This window comes from Scomber japonicus, chromosome 4 (assembly GCF_027409825.1).
Source record: "Scomber japonicus isolate fScoJap1 chromosome 4, fScoJap1.pri, whole genome shotgun sequence".
Taxonomy (NCBI): domain Eukaryota; kingdom Metazoa; phylum Chordata; class Actinopteri; order Scombriformes; family Scombridae; genus Scomber; species Scomber japonicus.
In genome coordinates, this window is record NC_070581.1 from 31,186,778 (window position 1) to 31,210,904 (window position 24,127).

Here is a 24,127-nt window from a genome sequence, read left to right on the forward strand (position 1 = left end):
GTCTGTCAAGCAGCAGGTTTACAGCTGTCTGAAAGTGAAAAATACCAACTTTGGTGAGAGAAAAGCGTCCAAGATGAGGACTCTCTTCTCCTTGGATTAATAGCATCTCAGGTAACCTGTCCTTTCATGTAAGTGTGTTGTATCTTCAGTCTTTACCCAAAAACATGTGATGGAAAAGGAGGAGGGGGTTTACTTATAATCAAGCCAATACAGTACAGTATTTATACTATGGAGAGGAACTACAGGGGTCCAAGTCTGAGATGATAGAAACTGAACATACAGGACAACTGTTGACAATCACAGCTTAATTCCAGAACGGCAGAGAAAAAATAATAATAGAAAAACACTTGTGATACCTGAACTACTCATCTTCCACAGAAAAGAAATGAAATTGGAGCTTTTGGCCATCTTCCTAAACCCACACATTTCATAGAGCTTGAGAAGTTTAGCAAAGAAGAATGAGGAACAATGAACAGATATCCATGTTAAATCAGACTCACGGATGTACTGTATGCTTTTTGTTTCCTTGTTGTCCCATGTGGGGAGAATCCCCCATCATCTGATATGGAGAAGGCATGCTTTACACTCCACAACTGAAGATGTGTGAAAAGGTATAAAATGACTGACTGCTCTTCCTCCATCACATCTATCCTCTCCTCAGCTCTGCCAGTCATCTCTGAAGCAAAGGTAACATTTCAGGCATTTACTACGTATCGATTATGGCTGCAACTAACAATCATTTTTATTGTTGATTAATCTGTCCATTCTTTTTTGATTCAAATGTATTTATTTCTTAATCGATAAATATTTTCCAAAGCCAATTCTTCAAATGTTTTGATTTGTGAAGACCAACAATCCACACCCCAAGAATATTTGGGGTAGGAATTTCTAGGAACCTCATGATATGATTCAGTGGACTGTGATGCAATGATAAAACTATTATTGATGCATCAGTTCTTAGTCCAATCAAATACAATATGATTCATAACAGACAGATAAGATAAATATTCTGTAGTCTTATTATTTTAAAAAGTTGACTGCATTAATTAAAATGAATGAATTAAAAGCATCTTACAGTCTCTTGCCCGTGTGAGAATAAGAAAATGAGGTGGAGGCAGAGTGCTCAACTGCGTTATTAACGTCATGTCTCCAGCAGTGGAGAGCAGCCTCTCTGCTGCACCATCACTATCCAACATGCTGAGCATGGGCAGGGTTGTTGAGGTGAAACAACCTAAGAATCAGTTTAAATGTATCATATAATGCTGTAGAGTGTGTTGCTGCAGTTGTATGTCTTGTTTGATACTGCTGTTTGCTGCTCCACTCTGTTAAAATGATTAAAAATGATTCATTGATATTCAAAATGGTAGGTGATTAATTTAAAGCTATAGTGCAGGACTTTTAAATATAAATGAACATTTTTTACATCGAAGCCCTGCAAAATTAGTTCACACAATGTTGATTAAGCCTGTCACTGCCACATAAATATCTGTGTTTCATCACTACTGAAGCTTTTAATCTGGTGTCAGGTTTGACATTCCCCGATTGGATCGAATTTTGATAGTGAAAGGTTAATTTAATCATATTCTAATGTTTTGGATAATTCGAGCACATTTGTTGGGTTTAATGTTTAATTTGTTATGTTTAACACAGATGGCATCAGGTTGTCACTTCGTTTTCTTCCTGTGTTTGACCAGTGGACTGTTCATTGCAGGAACTGTAAGTTAAACTTCCAAAGTGTCCTTGTCTCTCTTTTTTGTTGTAGGAGAATAAAAGTCTTAAAAATTACTGTCATACACAACTACATTGTTGTCCCATTACACTATGGCTTTACAAGTCATCGTCACCATGATTACAATCACAAGCAACATTTTCAAATGAATGAGGCACTTCATCTTCATAGCCTATTGAAACCATGGGGAGGTGGGTCTGAAACCTGAGAGACTGTCACCAGAGACCAAAGTTCACATGTTCATATTCCACATACACCACGGTCTACATGTTAGTTTTGTCACAGTATTTGCTACATAAAAATCTGTGGAGCTGCTGAGTTAATCACGGAAATGATTCCCAGCTTATTAAACGATGTGTTCATGTTCACAGGTCACACAGTCGGCCACAGATAACTCAGACGAGCAAGGTTGGTAACTGTGTTTGGCTTTATTTGGTTGTAATAATTCCAATTAGAGGTGTGCAATGTATGTCCCTCACTTTGAGCGCCTATGCATTCACTTTCTACAATCCATCAACACTAATAAAATCATTGCTTTGATGACTTGTAGATCAGTTGTGGACTTAACTGCACATGCATATTGTTCACTACGCTGCAAGTTACCAAACTAGAATAGCTGCATAAACATATGCATGGCTGAAATAAGTTAAAATGAGTGAACGTTACTCTTAGTCTGAGAGTACCAACTATTTAAGATTAAAATATGAGACTTCTTCTTGATCCATAAAATGTCAGATAATGGTGATAGATGTTATTCACTTTCCTAAAGTATAAGATGCAACCTCACTTGACCTTTATATTTCAATTTGCATTGGATTAACATGTTCAATAATCACTAATGACTGTAATGTCCACATGTGCAGCTTATTTCTAACATGATAAGTGTTTTGCAGTGTCTCGCTGTCCCTCTGGTTGGACTCAGTTTGGCTCTCGCTGCTTCATTTTCCATCGCCACGGAAGGACATGGAATGATGCCGAGGTATTCGATTCAACAAAAACTATTATTCTTTTATTTACACTGTTTCTATGTTGAGGAACAACTTTCCACTAAATGTCCAATTGTTAAAAAATGAAAAGTGCTTATGGCAGTCTGGTCAGGACTTGATTATGGAACAGGGTCACAGATTCAAAATTAAATCTTCAAATGACAATTTTACTTTGACCACAAAACTGTCGTTGCTTAACTGAGGTATTTTGATGTGGGTGTATGTTACTGCATTGCAGGATTTACTTTATGTTGAACGTTTTGTGTATCTTTATGTTTCTTTGGCTTTTAATATCATTTGCAATACCATGCTGTTGTCAGTGTTTTCACTTTCACATCTCATCATATATGATGTTTGCAAAAAGACCCTTTTGTATTCCTCTCTCTTTCTTACTTTTTTTTTTTTCTCTGTACTCCCAACCCAAAATTTTATTTTTATGTCACTGTGTCTCGCTCTGTTTCTCTAGAATCTCTGCATCTCTATTGGTGGGAATCTGGCCTCCATCCACAGTGCTGATGAAAACGCCTTCCTCAGTGACCTGATTTTCAGAGTGTCAGGTCACCGACACCATACCTGGATTGGTGGCTATGACGCAGTGAAGGTGAGACATACAAACAAAGGATCTGATACGGCTTTCTCTACCATCAGAGCTGCAACTAATAATTATTCTCATTATTGATTAATTTATTAATATTATAATATATGTAATTATTGATTTATGTTTTATAAAAGGTCAGAAAAGTGTCACTCACTTTTTTCCAAAGCCCAAGATTACATCCTCAAATGTTGTCCCGACCAACAGCAAACCAAAGACATTCAGTTTACTGTCAAAAGAGGACTAAAGAAACCAGAAAATATCCACATTTAAGAAGCTGGAATTTGAACTTTTTCTCATAAAAAAACACACAAAACAAAGTTAATTCAAATGAATCAAATTGCAATTATTACATTTTATATTATTTAATAGTATCAATAAGGCCTACATCATCTTCAAAGACCCATCCCACCTGGCTCACACTGAGGCAGATGTTACAGGACAAAACACAGACAAGCAGGTTAAAAAACGTTTTTTATCCTAGAGGAATAAATGCTCTAAATGCTCCAAAAATCTGATCCTGTATTGCTACAGCAATTTCTTAGTGTAATATTAAGGAGAATTGTGCAATACTGATGACAGCAAGACAAATGCCTTGTGTGTGTACTTTGTGTTTTAGTTAGTTTAGTATTTAGTTAGTTTTAGTACTAATTACTCATTTATTTTATTACTTTACCAGCACTTTCTTTTTTTTTTTATTTCAATTTGGTTGTACGTGTACAATGACAATAAAGACTATGTTGATACTGATTCTCTTAATTGACTGGTTGTTGCGTAGCAGATTTTAGATTTAATTTGCTGATATCTGCAGGGGAAAAAAACTCAACAATCGTCTCTTCATTCATCAATAGTCAATCTGGTCATGAATCAGCACAAACCTACCTCGCACTCTTGGTCTGCACAAATCAGGACTTCATTGATATTTTCATCAACCAAACAATTGATCAGTGAATCCAGAAAATAACAAACAGATTGATTGATAATGAAAATAATCACAAGTTGCAGCCCTACGAGATAGTTTAGGTTCTATTTTGTATCTTTTAGGTTGTTTTTAACCTTTGATCAGAGAACTAATGCTTCAGTTCTGAGGTTATTCTTGAGACAGCAGGTTGCTGCTTTGTTGTAATCTGTTGCATTATTGTCAAGCGCTCTTATTATTTTTGTGTTACGTGTGGTACATTATATTACATATATTCTCTCTTCCAGGAGGGAACATGGTTGTGGAGTGATGGCTCAAAGTTTAACTACTTCCGCTGGTACCTCAGGGAGCCTAACAACCATGGAGGAAGAGAAAACTGCATAGAGATGAACTTTGGAGGTATAAATATATTTTTTCTTGGCTTCCTGATGTTGATTTTTATTGTGGAGAAATACTACTGCCTTAAAATCAGTTTTTGTACCAGTACAGTTTGCTGTATGGTCATGTGTTGCCCCTCTGTAGGTACATCAGCAGATATACTCACAGCATTCTAGAAAGCTTTAGAAAATGTGCACCTACAGATATTTAAATACATCTTATCCATTAATTTAGTTGTATAAATAAATAAAACCTCCTCTAAAACATTTATTGTGGCTTTGCTTGTTTGTCAATCTCTCCCTGCAGGATTATACTGGAATGATCTCCCTTGTTACCATGGAAGATTTTTTGTTTGTAGCAAGGATCTGTGATGCAGCACATCATACTTCACCATGCATGCCACAATGAGAACGCCACTTCCTCTGTAATGGTAGAACTCTTATGATTATTAATTCTGATTTTTGATTATCATCTAATCAATGAATTTAGAAAAACTGCTACGATGGTTTAAATATTTCTACTCATTTTACTCAAGTTAATATAAGTTCATATTAAAAAAAAAACCAGCAAGCGGCTATGAGGGGTTAAAGCTTCCATCAGCATGAGTTTGAACACAAATGTAATATTACAGTAGCCTTGCTGTACATTGTAGATTACATGTATGTCTTTGAATTGTGTGCTTTGTGTAACAACTGACTGGATTGTGTCTCTTCCAAAATGTCCCACACAGCTCTATTTTCTTTCTTGTTTGAATCATTTTAACTTCATGTAATCAACTAACCAATCAGTATATAAAACTTTCATTGAAAGCATGTTTTTGTCTGGTCTTGATTCTTTGACTTATTTTTCTGTTAAAACATAAACACAGTAAACTGAACATCTTGTCATCTTGACATTTGAAGATGTCTCCTTGGACTCTGGGAAACAGTGATGATGTTATTTCACCATATTCTGACATTCTAATGATCTAATTGATTGATTGAGAAAATAATTAACAGATTTATTGAAAACTAAAATAATTATCAGTTACATCTCTAACTAAGACAGCAAAATGACATGTAATGGATCCTTCTTGCATGTATTGTTGTCATTTGCAGAGTTATTCTAAACATGCAAGAAGAACTGCATGAAACATTATTTTTTAGTCTGATTTGGGGGGGGGGGGGGGAGGGGGGGGTCCACTGAGCCTTCAACATAAAGCTTCTCTATGAACAAGAAATCAAACATCACAACTTCCTAAAGTGTGCCAGTTTGAAAAGTTTTTGGGAAATCAGCAGTTTTAGGGGTGCTGGTATGAGTATTTTGTTACCTTTGGACAGAGCCAGGCTTGTCCTTTCCCCATTTCCAATTTAAGCTAAGCTAACAAACTGTAACTTTACAGCAAAAACACACAACAAAACTGAACCGTCTGTCAAGCAGCAGGTTTACAGCTGTCTGAAAGTGAAAAATACCAATTTTGGTGAGAGAAAAGCTTCCAAGATGAGGACTCTCTTCTCCTTGGATTAATAGCATCTCAGGTAACCTGTCCTTACATGTAAGTGTGTTGTATCTTCAGTCTTTACCCAAAAACATGTGATGGAAAAGGAGGGGGGGGGGGTTCTTATAATCTAGCCAATACAGTACAGCATTTATATTATGGAGAGGAACTACAGGGGTCCAAGGCTGAGATGATAGAAACTGAACATACAGGACAACTGTTGACAATCTCAGCTTAATTCCAGAACGGCAGAGAAAAAATATTAATAGAAAAACACTTGTGATACCTGAACTACTCATCTTCTACAGAAAAGAAGAATGTTTTAGGGTCTGATAAGATCAAATTGTATCTTTTGGCCATCTTCCTAAACCTACACGACTACATTCACATTTCATAGAGCGTTTAGCAGTTTAGCAAAGAAGAATGAGGAACAACGAACAGATATACATGTTAAATCAGATTCACGGATGTACTGTATGCTTTTTGTTTCCTTGTTGTCCCATGTGGGGAGAATCCCCCATCATCTGATATGGAGAAGGCATGCTTTACACTCCACAACTGAAGATGTGTGAAAAGGTATAAAATGACTGACTGCTCTTCCTCCATCACATCTATCCTCTCCTCAGCTCTGCCGGTCATCTCTGAAGCAAAGGTAACATTTCAGGCATTTACTAACGTATCGATTATGGCTGCAACTAACAATCATTTTCATTATTGATTAATCCGTCCATTCTTTTTTGATTCAAATGTATTTATTTCTTAATCGATAAATATTTTCCAAAGCCAATTCTTCAAATGTTTTGATTTGTGAAGACCAACAATCCACACCCCAAGAATATTTGGGGTGGGAATTTCTAGGAACCTCATGATATGATTCAGTGGACTTTGATGCAATGATAAAACTATTATTGATGGTCTGTAGTCTTATTATTTTGAAAAGTTGACTGCATCAATTAAAATGAATGAATTAAAAGCATCTTACAGTCTCTTGCCTGTGTATGAATAAGAAAATGAGGTGGAGGCAGAGTGCTCCACTGCGTTATTAACGTCATGTCTCCAGCAGTGGAGAGCAGCCTCTCTGCTGCACCATCACTATCCAACATGCTGAGCATGGGCAGGGTTGTTGAGGTGAAACAACCTAAGAATCAGTTTAAATTTAGCATATAATGCTGTAGAGTGTGTTGTATGTCTTGTTTGATACTGCTGTTTGCTGCTCCACTTTGTTAAAATGATTACAAATGACTAATTGATATTCAAAATGGTAGGTGATTAATTTAAAGCTATAGTGCAGGACTTTTAAATATAAATGAACATTTTTTACATTGAAGCCCTGCAAAATTAGTTCATACAATGTTGATTAAGCCTGTCACTGCCACATAAATATCTGTGTTTCATCACTACTGAAGCTTTTAATCTGGCGTCAGGTTTGACATTCCCCGATTGGATCGAATTATGATAGTGAAAGGTTAATTTAATCATATTCTAATGTTTTGGATAATACGAGCACATTTGTTGAGTTTAATGTTTAATTTGTTATGTTTAACACAGATGGCATCAGGTTGTCACTTCGTTTTCTTCCTGTGTTTGACCAGTGGACTGTTCATTGCAGGAACTGTAAGTTAAACTTCCAAAGCGTCCTTGTCTCTCTTTTTTGTTGTAGGAGAAAAAAAATCTTAAAAATTACTGTCATACACAACTACATTGTTTTCCCATTACACTGTGGTTTAACAAGTCATCATCACCATGATTACAAACACATTTTCAAAAGAATGAGGCACTACATCTTCATAGCCTATTGAAACCATGGGGAGGTGGGTCTGAAACCTGAGAGACTGTCACCAGAGACCAAAGTTCACATGTTCATATTCCACATACAACACGGTCTACATGTTAGTTTTGTCACAGTATTTGCTACAGAAAATTCGGTTGAGCTGCTGAGTTAATCACTGAAATGATTCCCAGCTTATTAAACAATGTGTTCATGTTCACAGGTCACACAGTCGGCCACAGATAACTCAGACGAGCAAGGTTGGTAACTGTGTTTGGCTTTATTTGGTTGTAATAATTCCAATTAGAAGTGTGCGATGTATGTCCCTCACTTTGAGCGTCTATGCATTGACTTTCTACAATCCATCAACACTAATAAAATCATTGCTTTGATGACTTGTAGATCAGTTGTGGACTTAACTGCACATGCATATTGTTCACTACACTGCAAGTTACCAAACTAGAATATCTGCATAAACATATGCATGGCTGAAATAAGTTAAAATGAGTGAACGTTACTCTTAGTCTGAGAGTACCACCTATTTAAGATTAAAATGTGAGACTGCTTGCTGAATTGATTGTTTGGTCCATAAAATGTCAGATAATGGTGATAGATGTTATTCACTTTCCTAAAGTATAAGATGCAACCTCACTTGACCTTTACATTTGAATTTGCATTGGATTAACATGTTCAATAATCACTAATGACTGTAATGTCCACATCTTATTTCTAACATGATAAGTGTTTTGCAGTGTCTCGCTGTCCCTCTGGTTGGACTCAGTTTGGCTCTCGCTGCTTCATTTTCTATCGCCAGGCAAGATTATGGAACGATGCAGAGGTATTCGATTCAACAAAAACTATTATTCCTTTATTTACATTGGTGCTATGTTGAGGAACACCTTTCCACTAAATATCCAGTTATTAAAAATTAAAAGTCCTTACAGCAGTCTGGTCAGGACTTGATTATGGAACAGGGTCACAGATTCTAAATTAAATCTTCAAATGACAATTTTACTTTAACCACCAAACTGTCGTTGCTTAACTGAGGTATTTTGATGTGGGTGTATGTTATTGCATTGCAGGATTTATTTTATGTTGAACGTTTTGTGTATCTTTATGTTTCTTTGGCTTTTAACATCTTGGAACCATGCTGTAGTCAGTGTTTTGACTTTCACATCTCATCATATATGATGTTTGCAAAAAGACTCTTTTGTATTCCTCTGTCTTTCTTCTCCTTTTCTCTGTCCTCCCAACCCAAAATTTTATTTTTATGTCACTGTGTCTCGCTCTGTTTCTCTAGCATTTCTGCATCTCTATTGGTGGGAATCTGGCCTCCATCCACAGTGCTGATGAAAATGCCTTCCTCAGTGACCTGATTTTCAGAGTGTCTGGTGCTCGCCACCATACCTGGATTGGTGGCTATGACGCAGTGAAGGTGAGACATACAAACACAGAATCTGATGCAGCTTTCTCTATCATTAGAGCTGCAACTAATAATTCTTCTCATTATTGATTAATTTATTAATATTATAATATATGTAATTATTGATTTATTGTTTGTTTTATAAAACGCCAGAAAAGTGTCACTCATTTTTTCCAAAGCCCAAGATTACATCCTCAAATGTTGTCCCGACCAACAGCAAACCAAAGACATTCAGTTTACTGTCAAAAGAGGACTAAAGAAACCAGAAAATATCCACATTTAAGAAGCTGGAATTTGGACTTTTTCTCATTAAAAAAATGACACAAAACGTAGTTAATTCAAATGAATCAAATTGCAATTATTACATTTTATATGAATCTAATAGTATCAATAAGGCCTACACCATCCTCAAAGACCCATCCCACCTGGCTCACACTGAGGCAGATGTTACAGGACAAAACACAGACAAGCAGGTTAAAAAATGTTTTTTATCCTAGAGGAATAAATGCTCTAAATGCTCCAAAAATCTGATCCTGTATTGCTACAGCAATTTCTTAGTGTAATATTAAGGACAATTGTGCAATACTGATGGCAGAAAGACAAATGCCTTGTGTGTGTACTTTGTGTTTTAGTTAGTTTAGTATTTAGTTAGTTTTAGTACTAATTACTCATTTATTTTATTCCTGTACCAGCACTTTCTTTCTTTTTTTGATTTCAATTTGGTTGTACGTGTACATTGACAATAAAGACTATGTTGATACTGATTCTCAAACTGATTAATTGACTGGTTGTTGCGTAGCAGATTTTAGATTTGAATTGCTGATATCTGCAGGGAAAAAAACTCAACAATCGTCTCTTCATTCATCAATAGTCAATCTGATCGTGAATCAGCACAAACCTACCTCGCACTCTTGGTCTGCACAAATCAGGACGTCATTGATATTTTCATCAACCAAACAATTAATCAGTGAATCCAGAAAATAACAAACAGATTGATTGATAATGAAAATAATCATAAGTTGCAGCCCTACAAGATAGTTTAGGTTCTATTTTGTATCTTTTAGGTTGTTTTTAACCTTTGATTAGAGAACTAATGCTTCAGTTCTGAGGTCATTCTTGAGACAGCAGGTTGCTGCTTTGTTGTAATCTGTTGCATTATTGTCAAGCGCTCTTATTATTTTTGTGTTATGTGTGGTACATTATATTACATACATTCTCTCTTCCAGGAGGGAACATGGTTGTGGAGTGATGGTTCAAAGTTTAGCTACTTCCGCTGGTACGTCAGACAGCCTGACAACGCTGGAGGAAAAGAACACTGCATAGAGATGAACTTTGGAGGTATAAATATAATTTCTTGGCTTCCTGGTGTTGATTTTTATTGTGGAGAAATACTACTGCCTTAAAATCAGTTTTTGTACCAGTACAGTTTGCTGTATGGTCATGTGTTGCTCCTCTGTAGGTACATCAGCAGATATACTCACAGCATTCTTGAAGCTTTAGAAAATGTGCACCTACAGATATTTAAATATATCTTATCCATTAATTTAGTTGTATGAATAAATAAAACCTCTAAAACATTTATTGTGGCTTTGCTTGTTTGTCAATCTCTCCCTGCAGGATTATACTGGAATGATCTCCCTTGTCACCATGGAAGACCTTTTGTTTGTGGCAAGGATCTGTGATGCAGCACATCATACTTCACCATGCATGTCACAATGAGAACGCCACTTCCTCTGTAATGGTAGAACTCTTATGATTATTAATTCTGATTTTTGATTATCTGGTAACGTCTAATGAATTAATTTAGAAAAACGGCTAAGATGGTTTAAATATTTCTACTCAAAATCTGTCTAATTTTACTCAAGTTAATATAAATTCATATTAAAAAAAACAGCTAGCGGCTATGAGGGGTTAAAGCTTCCATCAGCATGAGTTTGAACACAAATTAAATATTACAGTAGTCTTCCTGTACATGGTAGATTACATGTATGTCTTTGAATTGTGTGCTTTGTGTAACAACTGACTGGATTGTGTCTCTTCCAAAATGTCCCACACAGCTCTATTTACTTTCTTGTTTGAATCATTTTAACTTCATGTAATCAACTAACCAATCAGTACATAAAACTTTCATTGAAAGCATGTTTTTGTCTGGTCTTGATTCTTTGACTTATTTTTCTGTTAAAACATAAACACAGTAAACTGAACATCTTGTCATCTTGACATTTGAAGATGTCTCCTTGGACTCTGGGAAACAGTGACGATGTTTTTTCACCATATTCTGACATTCTAATGATCTAATTGATTGATTGAGAAAATAATTAACAGATTTATTGAAAACTAAAATGATTATCAGTTGCAGCTCTAACTAAGACAGCAAAATGACATGTAATGGATCCTTCTTGCACGTATTGTCATTAAGCAAACATGTCACCATGTAAAAAACAGAATATGAAAGCTTGTTGATCACACACCTTTATTGCTGAGTGTGTAGTCACTTCCACACATATGTTTTATTTTATCTGACATGACAAAGTTTGTCTCTCCCCCTGGTTCAGCACCTGGGCCCTTTACTGTCAAAGTTGGCATTTTTACTGAGAAGAGGTGGGGAATCCTCTTTAAGTGGCAGACCACTCACTGGGCCTGATTCACTAAATCGTGCGTGTGTAAAAACGTGTGCAAACTTGACATCACCCGCAAAAAATGTGCAAGCTGATCCACTAACGCGGTGCACTGAGGCATCTTTCAAACGTGCAATATAATACACGCTATCCATTTAGTACGTTTGACATAATAAATATGCAAAATAGGGCGTTTTTACCCCAGTGTGCAAAATATAGGAAGGGGAAAATGCAAATATGTTATTTAGCACATGCATGTGATTTACCAAACCTGAAAAAATGCTTAATTGCCATAATAAATCATTTTGATGCTTCCAAGAGTCTGACAGGAGGAGTTTTACAGTGTGAATCACAGACAAAAAACACAAATGTGGGCTTTATGTTCTGCTTTGTTCTGCTCACTTTTTGAGAGAGAAAAGCTTCCAAGATGAGGACCCTCTTCTCCTTGGATTAATAGCATCTCAGGTAACCTGTCCTTTCATGTAAGTGTGTTGTATCTTCAGTCTTTACCCAAAAACATGTGATGGAAAAGGAGGAGGGGGTTTTCTTATAATCTAGCCAATACAGTACAGTATTTATACTATAGAGAGGAACTACAGGGGTCCAAGGCTGAGATGATAGAAACTGAACATACAGGACAACTGTTGACAATCTCAGCTTAATTCCAGAACGGCAGAGAAAAAATAATAATAGAAAAACACTTGTGACATCTGAACTACTCATCTTCCACAGAAAAGAAGAATGTTTTAGGGTCTGATAAGATCAAATTGTATCTTTTGGCAATCTTCCTAAACCCACACACCCGCATTCACATTTCATAGAGCGTTTAGCAGTTTAGCAAAGAAGAATGGGGAACAACGAACAGATATACATGTTAAATCAGACTCACGGATGTACTGTATGCTTTTTGTTTCCTTGTTGTCCCATGTGGGGAGGCTCCCCTATCATCTGATATGGAAAAGGCATGTTTTACATTCCACAACCGAAGATGTGTGAAAAGGTATAAAGTGACTGACTGCTCTTCCTCCATCACATCTGTCCTCTCCTCAGCTCTGCCGGTCATCTCTGAAGCAAAGGTAACATGTCAGACATTTACTACGTATCGATTATGGCAGCAACTAACAATCTACAACCTACATCAGAGCCTTATCAGAAGGTCTGCCATTAAGCCACGTTTTTTTTTTTACACAGAACCGAATGGAGGCGGTTTATTGCCGCACTTGTGTGCCATTTTACACAGCGAGTCTGCTTTTCGGATTCATTCAGAGGCGAGACATGTTTGGAACCTTATAAGGATCCAAAGGCTGCTGTGCAGTTAACAATTCACCTTGGATCTAATCTGCGGCAGGCTATCTGGCTGCTGTCCAAAGAGACTGAATAAACTAATTTATCACCAAAAAGAAAATGAAAAAGTCATACTAATTTTATTGTAAATTTTATGGTTTACAAACAATAAAGACAAAGGTTTAAAAGTCTCTTAATTTAATAGTCTGCACCATCCAGTCACACATAATCAACCCAGACAGGACAACAAACCATGTACAAGCAGTGTACACAAACACAAACTCCATCAGTGCTCTGATCAGCTCAGGTATGAGAGGTTTCTCCTTGAGAAAGAAGGGATATTTACTTTTAAACATTTATCCTTACAAATACAACAGCCAGAGTCCGACTTTGCAACTTTACTTTTCCTTTTTACTTTTTTTTGGGTCTGTCATCAGTCTGGCGGTGGGCCCCTTTGCAATCGTGGGCCCGGGGCGGCCGCACCCTCGCTCAGTGCTCATGAGAAGCAGAGCAAACATGTATCACACATCATACAGGTAATTAAATGCAGGTCTTACCTTCACAGTTACTTCTTTCTTGGCCTCGTGTCTGATTTATGAAATCCTCAAAATGAGTTCACTTCACCAAGCAGGACCAGCAGGGACAGCATCAGGATATTCCTCCACAGTATCATCAGTCTCATAATCTGGCAATACATGCATTGCACTGAGATGGCATTGATGTCCAGGTGAAGAAGTGGACTGGAACCTGGAAATGTAACAGACTAGCTCCATCATGGATGTCCACAGTTCAAGAGCTGAATAATTATTGCAAACTGTCCCCACATTGTGTCTTTCATCTATTAGCATAACATACCAATGATATGTGAACCCCAGCCAGACAATGGTTTAGTGTACTGAAACTTATTTATTTATGTTCAGCCGTTAACCTTTAGTTATGAACACAAATATCTTTCCTCTCCTTTCTTCCAAAAACCCGTAAGAGCTCCAGGTGCAACAAAATAAATGAACAAATAAAATAGCGTATATAATCACAAACACAAACATCAATCAAATTCCATTAAATGTACAGATGGGCATCAATAAAAACATTCACTAACATATTTATCATATAAAAATCAAAATAAACGTTATAAATCTAACATTAGCATTTTACATTACAGATTATCCTAATTAAGAACAAATATTACTTAACATAAATATATTACCTATAATTCATTAATAAAATACAACAAAACATATTATACCTTGTTCCCATTCCAGCTAGGTTATTTAATTATCAAACACTCATTTATCGCAATATAACAACTTTTCATTCTCACACCGTTAACTGACGGCGCCCACTTCCTGTTTTGAGAAAAGGCTTTAAAATAAAAAAAATCCAAAACAAAGGGAAAATGTAATTTACACTTACCAATGTCCTGATGATACTTTCAGAAACTTCAAAGATCTGGATGAAAATCTATTCAGTCCCAACTCAGGATGTGAATAAGCCCTTTTCATGATCAGTTAACACGTGGGTATAATCGACGACTAACCGAAAAGTATAGAACAGTCTTTATTGTCATTAGCCGATGTATAACGAACTTTTCAAAAGGCATTTATGCAGTGGAATGAAATGTTAACAATTTTCTCATTTCAGGAGATAATTCAGGACCTGGACCTTGAGAAGTCTCATCAGCTGCAGCACTGTTTGATGAGGGACCCAAGCATGATGTTCAACCTACTGTCTTCATCACCTGGTGGTGACCCTATAGCATCACCTCACCCTGTCCAGGGTCAGTCAGCCTGGTGTTTCTGCCAGAGATGCAGATTCCCTTCAACATGAAGCACTTAGGCTACGTTCACACCGCAGTTAAAAGTGTCACTTTGTAGGTTTCAACTTTTTTTTTCTCATTGTTTGCGGAAAATTGTTGTTTGCAATAACATTTTTCAATTTATGATAGCCGAGTAAAATTACTTAATGTATTATTATCAGTATAAAACAGAACAATCACAATATCAGTAGAAATAAGAAAAATGTACACATACATATTTGTAAATTGTATAAAGTCTTACATAATTTGATACTTAGTTGAAGCTAGTTACTCTAAGTATGTGACACAGAGGCGAGGAGGCACAACTGAAGGATAAGACATTTATTGAGGGGAATAGAAATGGGATATTGAACTGGGAAAAAGGCTGAAGACGAGCTGGGGCCGGGGAAATGCTGTGAAGAGCAGGGCTACAGGATGAGAGGCTGGGAGGTTTCTGGAGCTGACTGTGTCTGGGATGCCTTTAAAAAGAATAAATACACATCCATTATACGTCTTATGCCATTGTTACTGGAAAACAAAGAAGACTGTGGCGTGATGGCTACAGCTATGGGCTATGTGGAGAAAATATGTGCCGATTTTATTTTTGTTTTGGATATCCCCAGGCCTTGATTTTTTCAGCTGAATTAAACATCATATTATATACTGGATAACATGCTGCTCTAAATCAAGATTTTCCAAATATTGGATCAATTAAGTAAATCTGTTTATCTGTGTATCAATCTGTTTATGTAATAAAATACAACGGAGTAAAAACTAGCAGGAGTTCAAGTTGATTTTACACAACTACAGTGACAAGAGTTGAAGCTAATGATAACATAGCATGTTGGCCCGTGTATGACTCCAAATAATCGTAGTGTGACAGTAAACCTGTGTTTATATGTCTTCGTCACTGTAAACAGTTTGAAAGCAGTGAACAACACAGCAGCTACGTTGTAAGTTACGGAGCTAACGTTAGCACGCTGCTAACGTTAGCTGCGACGCTAACGTGCAGAGCGTCAAACAGGTGTAGTTAACAACTCTGCTGCTTTACAGCTAACATCACAACAACACCATCCTGACAAACTAGACAGTGAGCTGAATGTCAGGAGGTAACGTTACAGTTTATGTGAAGCAGCGCTGATGTTACTCACCTGTCCGGCAGATCAGCGTCAGCCTTCACTCTCCACCGGGTCTCCGTTGGTCCCTCTGCCGTTAACCACACCGATGTGTCCGCGGGTCCTTGTCTGGTCAAAGTCCTTCTTTTATATTAAATGTTCTTCTAAGTTTCTCCTCTCCGGATGTTTCTTGGTCACCTCTCCTTCTCCACTATGTTTGTACGAGACGTTTCTCGCTCTGACTGCGTACACTGCGTACACTACGTAAACCCCCCCCTCACCTCTGACCGTGAACGCGCATGAACGCTCCCGGTCTCTGATTGGCTGGAGCATTGTTGCGTTGGCTCGCTGCGAGCCACATATTTCTCTGCTGCATCTCAGAGCCAGGCTGTGTATTGTATTGAGACCTTTATACTACAGTCTATGATTGAGACCGGACTTGTTTTTCACTACAAAGTTAATGTTTACTAGCTGAAGTGTGAATTTTCTGTTAGAAAATATACATTTTCATTCCTTTTTAACCAGAAACAGCCCCCTAATTTCACACTTGCCAAACCCACCAAACTCCATTGAAAGAGTAGTGATTTAAATATAATAAAACGAGCTTAATTTAACATCTAATGCAGTGAATTAATTATTTATTTCGACCATTTATGTCCATCAACAATGGTTTGGGTGAGTTTTATTTGACTTCTGTCGAATTTGTACAGAGTGTTTTTGCTGTTTGTGTATTTGAGCCGTTGTCCACCAGCACGACCGTTACTTTACTTTCGACGCTCCTGCCGCTAACTAATGTCGACACCGACACTTTCAGACCGTAATATCGCACCTTACCTTAACTTCGCTCCTGCAGCATCAAATCTTCACAGCACTTCTGGAAATTCTCTTTCAAAAACCCAATTTTTCACATATTAACTTATTGAGGATATGGACTCTGACAAGTGACAGTTATTTGGTTGCTTAGCAATGACCCCTCTCCCTCTATGATGATGACGTCATGACTTGCCCTACCTTGCCTCTGATTGGCTAAATCCCGAGCGGTACCCTCTTGTAATGCTGCATTCAAGTGCTCCTCGGAAAGTCCGTTTTTTCTGAAAGTCATAAACGTGAAGTAGATAGAACATGGACGCGATATATTTTGTCCTAGACTTCTTGCAGCACCAGAACCACTAAAATATACCCCAAAAAACTTAACACCGAAATATTGCTTTACTTGACTCGTTATCAGTGTTAATGCTAATAAATTACTGTTCTAACTAATCTGGTCCATTCTATCGATGTGGACAGCAATTAACAGTTATAACCTAATACCATTTTACAAATTATATCAAACATCAAATACATCAATTATATCAAACATTTACTTTCTCCTGTAATGTGTCTGCATCTATGACATCATCTTTCAGCAAAAGATTTGCAAACTTTCCTGAAAAGCTCAAACTAAATTAAAACTACCGGTAGTCAATTCCTCAAAATAAAAATAAAACTACTTAATCACTTTAAACAAACTAAAACTAAACTGAAATTACAAAAATTAAAAATGAAATGAAAATTTCAAAACTATAATAACCCTGGTTCCAACTTGAGGGGATATTCACATGAATGAATATGTTGACATCCCAGAAAGAAAACAAATTGGTGCCCACTTGCAATAAAGAAGTACATTAATTATTTATGTGGAGGGCATCTCTAAAATGACACAATATTGACATTTAAAATACTTCAAACACCCAACCAACCTTTTGACAACCAACACAAGATTTGAAAAATGTGATTTTGATCACCATGCACCTTTAGGGATAAAGAATATTAAAGGCAAAAACATATCAAGTACTCTGTAATATATAAAGGAACAGCCAGTGAGGATGAGAGGCAGTAGTCATGTCCATTTACTGTCATTGCATACACTTGATACAAACAGGGAAATGAAACCAACACAAAAGTGAGGATGACCAGAAAAAACAAACAAAATTCTCTTTCCTTCATTCAAATTATAATATAGACAAAAAAAACAAAACGCTTTTAAATCATATAAGCAGCTGCACTTTCTTTTTTCTTTAAAAAAAAACATTACGATTATTAGCTTTTTACACCCAGTTCCACTGTTATTTAGGTTGGCACATTGAGACACAAACAGCAAAAAGAAAAAGATAAAATAATGAAAATATGATCAATCATATAAATCTATACGGAGGTCCTGCTTCTGCTTCTTCTGACTCAACTGGAGTCAGAATCAAATCTTTCTTACATTCAAGACTAGAAACCGTTCAAAGCCCCAAATCAGCTCAGAGTTCAGATGTTTAGTTCATGCGCTGTAGATTTGCTTAAAAGGCAGCGTGACGGACCATCATGGTTAGCTTTTCTTTGATGAAGAAAAGTTTAAACATGAATAATGACACCGTTTATTGTCTTATTCACATCTGAGCTTTAGCTTTAATTTAAAGGATTTAAACATTTATTATTTTTAGAGTAGTACCAAAATCACGATCCACACTTCCCTTCCATAATTGCAATGATAATTACAGCCATTTGAAATTGATGCTGGTACCTTTATTGATTACAGGCTGTTGTAAAGTCCAAATTAAACATGAAATGTGGAACTAAACATTGTAAAAAAAAAAAAAAAAACGAAACAAATTTAATTATTGTTTTCGGTTTAGAAACAGTGTTTGCTATTTTGGTTGTTATTGGAAAACATATGAAAATGTTCCTTTTTTCTCAACATCAGAGCAGCAGCTGGTTTGGGGCTTTTGAGAGGAGCCGGATGATGACACCAAACACTTTTCCCCCCATTTCCACCAGACTGACAGAAGAGTCTGATTGCTTTTTTTTTTTTTTTTTTAAACTTCCCTGCAACTTAATGAAGAATAAGAACAAACAAGCGTGCAGACAAACAAACAAAAATACCCAACAAATCCTATGTCAAAAATCAGTCCAAATAAAAACAGAAAAAAAGAGACAAAAAAAAATCTACATATTTGCTTTAAAAAAATACAATAAAAATTATAACTAGTAGAATTATTGAGCGTTCTCAGATTTAGCTAATCATCAGTGTACATAACAGTACTATGGCATCGAGCGAGGGGAGGAGACGACTTGTTATATTAACTACAGGGCAGCTAACCGGTAGCACTTCACATGGGACTTATTCCAGTGTATTTACTCCTTTGACCACAGAAAAAAACCTATTGTGCTGACAGAAACTCACTGCAGAGAGAAAACACTACTGTAGACATACTGACAGTACATCTTTAGTTAGCAGTAGAAAAACAGATATTGCTGTGTATTATTGTCTTAAACACTGAAATAAACCCAAATGCAGTGTTACGCAGTTCTACCTCTCACCCAGAAACAAACCCCAGCTTCTCGCTCTCATTGACACAACTGCTTTGTTTTTTTTGGGGTTTTTTTTACCTGCAGCTATACCGACTACTTTTTAACTTTTTTATTAATTCCTAAACTTTGCTTCTTACTGTTAAAATTATCAGTTAACTACTATTAGCAGGAAGTTTCTACCAGTTACCAGACAAATGTTGGCAAACCTTACAATGGACTGTGGGGTCATTTAAATAAAGGTTCTGTTGTTTGCTGGACAAGACCAAGTTCTTGGAATTTCCTCCTCCTCCTCTTCCTCCCTCCTCCTCCTCCTCTGGTTGGCTTTGTGGCCGCTGGAGTACGGCTGCAGTCGGAGCCTCCTTGCGAGGATCCTGGAGGCCTTCACACCGCAGGGCAGCATCTGTTCTGGAAGAGCTGCTCCACCACCGACGAGTCCGCCAGTGTGGAGATGTCGCCGAGGTCCCTTTCGTCGCAGGCGATTTTGCGGAGCACCCGTCGCATGATCTTACCTGCAGAGAGTTTCAAGGCAGAGGTGACGATGTGTTTTTTTAAAAGGACTTCTGTCTCAGCAGGATGTAGAAAAATGTGTCCATGTTTATAACTTCAGTAATCTTAACTGCTGTCACTTTCAGACAGATACAGCTGAGTCAGACCTTTGCTGTTCGAGTCCTCACCAAGACTGAGAAACACTTCTTCAGATCTATGAAGTCAGTTCATAAAGTGCTGAATAATTCAAAGCACACGTCTAAACACTACATCTGAACCTCATACCCAAGAAATGTCACAAATGAACATCAGAAGGCTTTAAACTAGCGATTGAGACCATAAACACATTTTGAAAACGTTTACTGAGGTTAGAAATCAAGTGAGAAGTTGGTGAATTCTCCATTGACTTGTATAGAGACGGTCGCCCCCTGGTGGCCTTTTGATAGAATGCAGTTCTAAGTTACTTCCGCATTGGCCTCATTTCAGAGGACCAGAACTCCCGGCTTGGTATCTGCACATAAAACCCTAAATATGTTAGTTCTGTACATCGTGCAGGTTTGGTTCCTTTCAAAAGCTTTCATCCACAAAATCAGCAAAGAAGAAAACCTGAATTATTCTGCTTGGATCATTACATGTTTGTTAATTTGATATCTTTACCAGATCTGGTCTTGGGGAGTCCTGGTGCGTTCTGGATGTAGTCTGGTGTGGCGATGGCACCAATCTTCTCCCTCACTGTTGACACACACAAACACACCAAATAAGACTTTCAATATATTGCAACTATTATATTTTTAATACCACATAGAATGAAATCTGACAGAGAACCAATAGGGACAATAAAGACAATGACTTTATTAAATTGTTGATATCACATCTTTGTCAGGATTTCCCAGCTGTATATAACAATTATTGTCAATGTAGTTAATCAATAAACATTATCTAAGGTTCTACTATAATAAGAGCTGAAGAACGATTGGTCGATCAGTCCATCAGCAGGAGCTAAAATCTCATTCTTCACTTCCAGCTTCTAAAATGTGAATATTTTCAGGTTTGTTTAGTCTTCTGTTACAGCAAACTGGGTTTTTATGGGTTGTGGATTGTTTTACTTTTAAGAGGTCTTATCTTAAAAACAGTGATTAACATGTCAGACCATCATTTTCTGACATTTTCTGGACCAAACAACTAATTCAGCAATCTAGAAAATAATCATCCAACAACTGATAATGAAAATAATGTTAGGTGCTAAAATCTTGACACCAAACATAGTGAGTGGACGAGCTTTCTGGCTACTATAGCATTAAAACTCAAACAGTTTCCTGCAGCACAATCCACTTGTAGTTTATAGATGAAAAAAATGCCTCATACATACAAAAAAAAGAGTCCAATCAATTGGAGCTTTTCCACTACACAGTTCCAGCACTACTCGGCTCGACTTGGTTCCAGGAACGACCTTTTCCATTACAAAAAGGTACCTACTGAACGTGGGCGGGGTCGTCATAGCAACGCTCCACGAAACTGCAGTGACTTTGTTTTATACGCGACACAAACACATAAACAATGGAGGACATGGAGGCGATGGTGTACTTGCTGCTGTATGTGGCTTTCTGTCACACACAAAGCAAGAACATTGATCCGTATGGCTGTAACGATGTTGCTGGTATTTAAAAATGCCCGGTTTGATTAGTATCGGCTCGGCTCGCTTGGAACCTCAGCAGAGCAGGTACTAAAAAAGTAGCAGGTACCAGCTACTATCCCTAGTGGAAAAGCTAAAAAAACCAGAGTCGAGCCGAGGCAAGTCGAGTTGTGCTGGAACTGTGTAGTGGGAAAAGCGCCAATAGTGAGTGGACAAGCTTTCTGGCTACTGTAGCATTAAAACTCAATTAAACAGTTTCCTGCAGCACAATCCACTTGTAGTTCATATATGATAAAAAATGTCTCTTACATACAAAAAAAAAAAAGAGTCCAATCAATGTAATCTGTATTGCTCAATGTCACAAATCACAAATTGAAATAAGGGGAAAAACTCTCTCTCCTAAAAAAACCTTCAACAGAAAAAAAATGGAAGAAAGCTCAGGAAGAGCAACAGAGGAGGCGTTTAATGTTGTTAATTAAAGATAAGACTTTTAAACCTTCTCAGGCTTTTTTGGGGACATTTTAAGAGCTGCACGTAACAAAGAATATGATAATAATGCTCAGGAGGATCAAGATTGGAGCTGGTCGTTTAACAAATCCTCCAGTTTGGTGTCCTGAGATGAATTAAAAGCTGTTTCAGAAAGTTTTACATACATTCTGAGTCTTTCCAAAAACCGACCTTGTTTTTTGAGCTCTGCCTCCAGCGGGCGGTTGTACGTCACTCCGTCGTTGAGCGTTACGAAGCAGTAGAGACTCTCTCCTTTGACGGGATGAGGTCTGCCAACCACGGCGGCCTCGGCGACGGCCTCGTGCTCCACCAGAGCCGACTCCACCTCCGCTGTGCTCAACAAGTGACCTGCAGGAAAGAAACACGAGGAAGAATGGAGAGAGGGAAGTAAACTAATGTCTGAATGTGAAGAACAATCTTTCCCAATTTATTATGGAGGGAATTAAATCAAAGCTCAGTTCTTTGTTTCTAAGAAGCCAAACAGGCCAGTCTCAGTTGATATGTTGACTTATGAGATGTTTTCTGTCCTGAAATATGTTTTTTTAATTAAATATAAAGTCTGATGTATGATGAAGGAACAAAAGAGTGAATATTTAGTAGGATTTTAGGGATGTTTAATACAACAACATGAATCTCTTTAAGTTTTTATATTTTTCGGTTGGTTTTGGTCTGAACATGAAGACAAATACAGAAAATCACCAGATTTATCCTTTAAAATTTAAATAAGTAATTCTTATAACTTGAGATTATTTTATGTTTAATCTATTGTTAGCTTGTCATTCATATGTTTGCATGTGTATATAAGTGTGTTTTGCTGTCTGTTAAATGTTTTCCTATGATATTTAATTTAAGAAACATTAATGTAGAGAGAAAATAGTAAAGACAGATTTACACACACACACACACACACACACACACACACACAGTCAGTCTTACCTGAGACATTCAGCATGTCGTCTATCCTCCCTGTTATCCAATAGTAGCCGTCCTTGTCTCTACGGCAACCTGTAGATTAAAAAAGAAACATATGAGACTTAAAGCATATAAATAAATTAGATGTTAACATGCAGCTCAGTTGAGTGAAGGTGAGTGGATGATTACCTCTTACACTTAAACGTACTGTGTGTGTGTAAAGCTTTTCTTTTTATAATATAACTATATAACTATTTATAACCCAGAGTGTTTTTCAGGTCTTTTAAGTAAAACATAAAAATAAGAGTCATTTATCGAAACATCACAACAAGCATAAAACTGCATGAAAGTCTTATTTTCAGCTGTTATGGCGTCTCCCATCCACCTGTCCATCAGACAGTTTTACATGACCATAGCGCCCTCGTCAGGTCAACTGGAGGTATTGTTTGACACATTTAGACTGAGAAGCCAGTGAGTCTGTTAACATGAACACTGAGGACAGGATGAATGAGTGATAGAGTCTCTTTTCTATGATATACATTTCTTTAATTTCAGACTAGGGCAGCAGCTAAAGATTATTTTTTCATCATATGGTTTTTTTTTCTTGATTTAATCGATTAGTTATCGGGTCTATAAAATGCCCGCATCATGAAAGACCCCACCCACCCGGCACATGAACTGTTTGTCCCTCTCCCCTCGGGCAGGAGGCTATGCAGCATCCGAGCAAAAACCTCCAGGCTGAGAAACAGCTTTGCCCCGGATGCTGTGAGACTATTAAACTGTTCGGACTCTGCCTCGATAAATGCACTTTAAACTACCCGTCTGTGATGCACTTTTAACTACCAGTCACTTTAACCATTTAATTTATTTTAGTATCTGAGACCTAAGTACTATATCTCGCTCACATGACTGACAAATAAAGCATCTTGAATCTTGAATGTCACGAAATTATGAAAGATAATGATGACGTGAGCTAAAATGTCTTAAAATGTCTTGTTTTGTCCCGATCAACAGTCCACTACTCAAAGATATTCAGTTTACTGTCACAGAAGACTAAAGAAAACCAAGAATTAACATGATGGCTGCTATCAAGGGCTTAAATGTAACGGATGTTTATTCATATGTAAAAGCTCCAGACTGCATCTTTTAAGAAGCATAAAAAAGAA

The 24,127-nt window shown here is 37.1% G+C and overlaps 3 protein-coding genes across 3 annotated transcripts in view; 2 read left to right on the plus strand and 1 right to left on the minus strand.

Moving 5' to 3' along the window:
- Positions 1–1,143: 1,143 nt before the first annotated feature.
- Positions 1,144–4,783, plus strand: LOC128357719 (galactose-specific lectin nattectin-like). Its single transcript, XM_053318088.1, has 6 exons — positions 1,144–1,221; positions 2,101–2,137; positions 2,623–2,708; positions 3,182–3,316; positions 4,517–4,628; positions 4,752–4,783. Exons 1-6 carry the CDS (start codon positions 1,144–1,146, stop codon positions 4,781–4,783), a joined length of 480 nt encoding a protein of 159 aa, XP_053174063.1.
- A 1,884-nt stretch (positions 4,784–6,667) lies between these two features.
- On the plus strand, positions 6,668–10,775 carry LOC128357720 (galactose-specific lectin nattectin-like). Its single transcript, XM_053318089.1, has 6 exons — positions 6,668–6,736; positions 8,076–8,112; positions 8,605–8,690; positions 9,153–9,287; positions 10,502–10,613; positions 10,735–10,775. Exons 1-6 carry the CDS (start codon positions 6,668–6,670, stop codon positions 10,773–10,775), a joined length of 480 nt encoding a protein of 159 aa, XP_053174064.1.
- Positions 10,776–17,942: 7,167 nt separating this feature from the next.
- The window catches only part of LOC128357721 (acetyl-coenzyme A synthetase, cytoplasmic-like), a 37,789-nt gene continuing 31,604 nt past the window's right edge, over positions 17,943–24,127 (minus strand). Inside the window, exons 12-15 of the mRNA XM_053318090.1 lie at positions 22,986–23,054; positions 22,221–22,397; positions 20,567–20,641; positions 17,943–19,932 (exon numbers count right to left, since the gene is read on the minus strand). Coding sequence (XP_053174065.1) covers positions 19,805–19,932; positions 20,567–20,641; positions 22,221–22,397; positions 22,986–23,054 — 449 coding nt within the window. The 3' untranslated portion in view covers positions 17,943–19,804. The remainder of the gene's footprint in view (positions 19,933–20,566; positions 20,642–22,220; positions 22,398–22,985; positions 23,055–24,127) is intronic.

Excerpts from the sequence above, each read along its gene's own strand:
- LOC128357720 (XM_053318089.1), top strand. The coding sequence starts at position 6,668 with ATGACTGACTGCTCTTCCTCCATCACATCTATCCTCTCCTCAGCTCTG. Across the intron at positions 8,113-8,604 it reads AGATAACTCAGACGAGCAAG|TGTCTCGCTGTCCCTCTGGT; the intron begins GTTGGTAACTGT and ends AGTGTTTTGCAG. Across the intron at positions 9,288-10,501 it reads GTGGCTATGACGCAGTGAAG|GAGGGAACATGGTTGTGGAG; the intron begins GTGAGACATACA and ends TCTCTCTTCCAG.
- LOC128357719 (XM_053318088.1), top strand. The coding sequence starts at position 1,144 with ATGTCTCCAGCAGTGGAGAGCAGCCTCTCTGCTGCACCATCACTATCC. Across the intron at positions 2,709-3,181 it reads GGACATGGAATGATGCCGAG|AATCTCTGCATCTCTATTGG; the intron begins GTATTCGATTCA and ends CTGTTTCTCTAG. Across the intron at positions 3,317-4,516 it reads GTGGCTATGACGCAGTGAAG|GAGGGAACATGGTTGTGGAG; the intron begins GTGAGACATACA and ends TCTCTCTTCCAG.